Source organism: Henckelia pumila, unplaced genomic scaffold, assembly GCF_033568475.1.
Source record: "Henckelia pumila isolate YLH828 unplaced genomic scaffold, ASM3356847v2 CTG_80:::fragment_1, whole genome shotgun sequence".
NCBI lineage: Eukaryota > Viridiplantae > Streptophyta > Magnoliopsida > Lamiales > Gesneriaceae > Henckelia > Henckelia pumila.
The window spans coordinates 869,253-874,835 of NW_027331883.1; the positions used below are offsets into that span (position 1 = coordinate 869,253).

General features: G+C 30.0%; 1 protein-coding gene across 1 annotated transcript; it reads right to left on the reverse strand.

Annotated features, from left to right (window-relative positions):
* Nucleotides 1-2,373, reverse strand: LOC140873760 (heavy metal-associated isoprenylated plant protein 30-like). Its single transcript, XM_073277002.1, has 3 exons — nucleotides 2,141-2,373; nucleotides 1,038-1,113; nucleotides 1-446 (listed from the first exon to the last, which is right to left on the reverse strand). The coding sequence occupies exons 1-3, from the start codon at nucleotides 2,306-2,308 to the stop codon at nucleotides 124-126; spliced, it is 567 nt and encodes a 188-aa protein (XP_073133103.1). The 5' UTR covers nucleotides 2,309-2,373; the 3' UTR covers nucleotides 1-123.
* Between the last annotated feature and the right edge of the window lie 3,210 nt (nucleotides 2,374-5,583).

Below are 5,583 nucleotides of genomic sequence, written 5' to 3' on the forward strand. Positions count from 1 at the left end.
TGAAGGAAACACACCTGATTTTTATTCATCAAACGAAACATGCATGCTATATATACAAGAAACGTTTCTTCTGATATGACAACGTAGACTAATTCGAGATGACAAATTAAGAAACCAAGTGATCTACATAAGGCAGCAGGCATTAACATTATCGTCGTTGAATAGATTGCTAACTTTGTCGTCGCCTCGATGGGTGACGGGAAGAGAGCCATGCCTATCGGCCAAGTTGTAGCCATGACGCCAATAGTTATAGCTCTCTTTGTACTCGTTTGCCATATCTTTAAAGTAGTTGTTGGAGGAGGTGAAGTAGAGAGGAGGGTTCGGGTACGGCCAGAACTCCGCCCTTTTCCCGGCTCTCCGCACAGCTTTCAGCACCTTGTTGCGATCCACATATCCGATCACTCTTACCTTCTCCATCTCCAAATCTACCTCCACTGAATCTATTCCTGTTAAATTAATATTTATTCCATTCACAACACATATATATAACAAATGTTAATTTTTATTTTTTTATTTTTTAGTTTGAGAGAGATTGTTACAATTGAGTCTCGAACTTGAGATTTCATCCCAAATATAACAAATGTTAATATTTCTTGACTATATGTAGACACACACATATTATATTATAGAAAAGAACATATATATATTATCGGGGGTTTTTAAATCTCTTTGATGTGTTTTTAATTGCGCCTTAGAGGGTTTTTTTATGCCATTTTGACGTTTGTCACCTATATGATTTATCGAAGTAGACTTTTTTGTTTGAAAAAGAAGAAGAAGAAAAACAAGTAAGCTTATAAAATGAAAGAATTCCATATGACTCGGTTTTGTGAGAATTTAAAGATTTAATTTGAAATTATTTGATTTTAAATATTTTGATCCAAATGCAGCCTAATTAATCAATTCAAGCACGAACATTGAAAAACAAAGTTCATATATATAACCCATAACTTTAAAAAAAGAATGTAAATATATTATCAAGATAAATGAATCAATTGATGAAACTTATTAATTAAAAATTAAGAATATGTGCCGGTTGCCTCTGAGTTTTTGAATGGATTCTCGTACAACTCTCTCGCATCCACTGCAACACATCCTCACTTTGAGCTCTACAGTCTGTAAAGTCATCACATGAATATGTATATATATATGCTTTTAAAAAAAATTATTAATACATACATATATGCATGCATACATACAAATATATATAAACAATGAAAAGTAATAATATATAGGTAGTATTTTGTAGAGCTTTTAAAAAGCACTTCTAAACTTTTTCTTAACAAAAGTTTCAAAATTTTGTTAAAGAAAAGCTGAGAAGTGCTTCATAAAAGCTCTACAAAACACTACCATAAAATAATATTTTTTCATGAATCTAGTTGAATAAGAAATTTGTCTCATAAATTTGATCCGCAAAACCATCACGTGAGTTTGTGTGTGTAGGTAAATAAATTGTCGATAAAAGATGCGTTCGGTTTCCTTCGACCTTAGTAAACTAGAAAGTATTTGCATCAATCCATCAGCCTTTCTTCTTATTCCCTTGGCATTTATTCTTTTTCGATTCATATATGTCTTGCTTTTAATGGATTAATAGTTATGAATCACGCACGAATAAAATATCCGAGGTGCGATTTGTCAAAAACTATCAAATAAATAATTTTTATTTAAAAAATAATGATATATATAGAAATTATTATTATTATTATACATACTAGAATTAAAAACCTATGGTTGCTCCTTTTTTTTTTTATTTATTAAAAACAAAACACCCTATTTTAGTAAAAGCGATATTTTGTTTGTCAACAAATTTTGCATTCTAATGATTTTTTTTTAAAAAAACCAACCTTTTCGCTTGTGACAAGTTATTTGAAAGTTTTTCAGGTATGGAATCCTAGTCCCTAAATTTAAAAGTAGTTTTGTGAACTAATCTTCTAAATAAATGAAAATATAGGAGCAAGATTAATAATCAAGAAGTGCTCCAATAAAGGAAAATGAAATTGAAACCATTAATTCTGGTTTCATGAGAACAAGAATATCATTAATTGGCTGGTCAGTACCATATATTAACTATAGAATAAGATCATGAATGTATATATTTATATGATATACATGAATTGTAAATAAAATACCCAAAAAAAAGAACCTGCAAAGAAAGTGGTCGACCAGCCTTAGGCATTTTGTGATGTTTGGAGCTTTTTGGCGCAGATGGGTTATGCAGGTGGTGATGATGATCTTGAATTTGATAGTGAAAGAAACAATATGCGATAGCTGAGGCCAGAGAACTAAATAGTCTCTCAAATAACTTCACCATTTTATATTAATAAGATACCTTGCAAATATAGGGGGAAAATGAGCGAGCAAGACTACTACAAGATACCATAATTATGCATGTACATTATAAATTATATATCATCATCATCAATTCATCACCAAAATATTCCTCCCATTAAAGGCAATTATTAATTCCCATCCACTTTGATTCTCTGCTCGAGTACATATATACGTATGTATATCGTACGTGTTCGAGTCGTGTGAATTTGATTATCTAGAGACATTAATATTCCCAATAGGAATATGATCTGACTCGATTTTAGAATTAAATTAATATGGATTATACTGGGATTTTATATATAAGAATCCAACTTTTAAATTTTTTTTTTAAATTTTTACACTTTGTTTAAAAGTACGTGCGTGACCATATATTATTATGTATATGCCGGATGGATGACTTGTTAATTTCTTGCAATTTGGTCTACACTTTCGATATTCTTTTCCTTTATAATTAATTTATACATGTTGTTTTCTTAACACAAAAAGCGACCCTTTTCTTAGGGAATGGTATCGACAGCTCCCCTGGATGCTTATATATATATATATAATTATGTACGTGCGTGGCTAGCTCATCCCAAAATGGCTGCCATCGACTAGCTAGGAGTGACCACAATTTATGAAATTATTATTTAAACCGATCGAACGTCGACTAATTCGATCGGTCTAGAACTTGGAGAGAATATCAATGTTTAGATCGAAATTAAATAAAATTTTTTGTGATTAAAGATGCAGGAACCTGATTTATTAAATAATTAACACGGGAATATCTACTTTTTTTTTATCATGAAACATATTGTACTATATATATATTGATCGATCTGTCTGAAAATTAAAAGATATTCTCACACGTAGATGATAAGTTAGGTCATGTTTCTGCAGATCAGAAATCTCCATCTTTCGTTGAGTTTTGTGATATTATTATTTTTAGAAATAAAAAAAACTTGATCGGGGAAATTCTTATTCCTTTTGATTTTGTTACTGAACGAAAGCCGAAAAAGAGATTTAGATGCCATATTCGCAGTGATATATGGACGAGAGTATAATTCTCAATTCTTACTCGCTAAGTAAGGTTCTTGAAAAGACATACATACTAATAACAATATATATATATAATACAGATTTATGAGCTAGGAATCAAGTGGATGCATGCATGTAAGTGGCAAATGCCAAAGTGTTGATCGAGGTTTGAAGTTGAGTGATGAGTGGTAGTCGGAGAAATTATTAAATACTAGTAATCTGGCACATGCATTGCGTGTGTAACAAAAAAATAAATATTTATTATGTTTGTTTATTTTGAAGGCGGAAAAAGAAGAAACATCTTCTTATTGAGAAATTGATATGTTTGCAGAAAAGAACGTGGGAAGAATTAGAAGGAAGTGATAGAAGAATATTTTTGATAAATAGAAAAACAGACAATGACACCAAATAGTTTCTATATGGTACTTAGCCTTAATAAATAGTAAGAGATATATATATATAATAATAATAATTACAAGTTTGAAAGATAAAGGCAACAGCTGTTCAAATCAATATAATTAATTAATTTCTAAGTAGAAGGATAACTAATGAGTAGTGGGAACAGAATTTAGTAGATGTTGATATTTTTTTAAGGAAATTTGTAATTTTAATTAATTTTGTTATAAGTTTATATTTTTGGCAACATGTTAAATTTGGTTTTCATCCTGTAATTTTGGATTTCTTTGTGTCGTTTTTTTCACTTATCATCAAACTAATGGATCCACAAAATATTACTTATTTAGCACCGACGCTCTTCTACGTAGCTCATGTGACGGGAGTACGAAAATTATATTACATAAACACTGAAATTAATAAAGGGAAACATCTCGCTTTTTTCTTCTCATTTTAAAATATCTATCATCGATCATCTTGCTTTCTTTTTCCCTTTTTTTCTAGATTAAATTTAGTAGGAAAAATTGTAATTTTGGTAGTATGTTTGTCACTTTGCAATTTCGAACCTTTATGTTTTCAAATTTCAGTTTTAGTCATATATGTTCCAATTTTTTTGTAACTTTAGTCATTTTTTTCTTTGAAAATTCTTACATGTCACTATACATATCAGCACTGCATTTGTGTCATATCAGCAGCACATCGAAAAAAGGACTTAAATTGACAAAAAAAACAAAGTTAGCGGACTAAAACTGAAATCTGAAAATATATATAGATGACTGAAATAACAAAATGACAAACATATATACGAGACAAAAAAAATAATTTTTTTCATTTTAATATATATAGCATAAACTTTCTTCTTGTCACATGAGTCGCGTCGAAATTAAATAACCAAATTAAAAACAAAGGGAAAAAAAAAGTTAAGTTGCTTGATGAAGAGTGAAAACCAAACTATATATAACAAATTATCGGTCTAAAATACAGAACATATAAATTTATAGGACTAAAATAGTAATATTTCCATGTTAATTAGTTGTATTTTCAAGAAAAACTATTTTTAAACCTATTGTTGATTTGTTGTAATTAAGATACAGTTGTGAGGTTAATTTCTTCGTCATATATATAACTTTTTTAATTAGGTGGAATTTAGCACTGAGTTAAAAAGTGGCTGAGACAGTTCTCCAAGGACATGAACCACAAAATTTGCTTCCAAAGAAACAATAGACAACCTTGCAGGCTATTGCGTTAGTCCGGGGGTTTATCCAGTGAACACCGAAAATAGCGGCTGTGGGTTTCCACGTCACAAAAAAAAAAAAAAATAATAGACAACCCGATCCACACACAATATTCCTTCTTCCTTAACGTGTCTCGCCAATTTTCCATGCTTCCTAGTAGTGTTTGTTTGCAACCTATAAAATAAGTTATTATGGATTATTTTTTTAATAAATTAAGAACCCTGATTTTTTAAGAAATAAGTACGGATCATAATTAATTGAAATAAATCTTATTGATCCAGCCATTAAAATCACTAATTAAATTCAATAAAATTAATTTGAAACGATATTTAATTTTTTTCCTTTCAAATAAAATAAAAATTATATATAATTTTCTTTTAAGGGACCTGTAGGAGGAAGCAATATGACCAACCATCAAAGCATACCTCAATTATATTTCAACAAAAAATATGCTACACACGAAGATCGAACCCGCAATACTGGGAAATAACCTTCCACATTATTTCAGGCCTTGCCATTAACTCGCATATGCGGATGTGGGCCAAAAAAATAAATTATGCTCTGCAATTTGTTCCAAAACGAATTGTCCGTACTGACAGGCATGTGATTA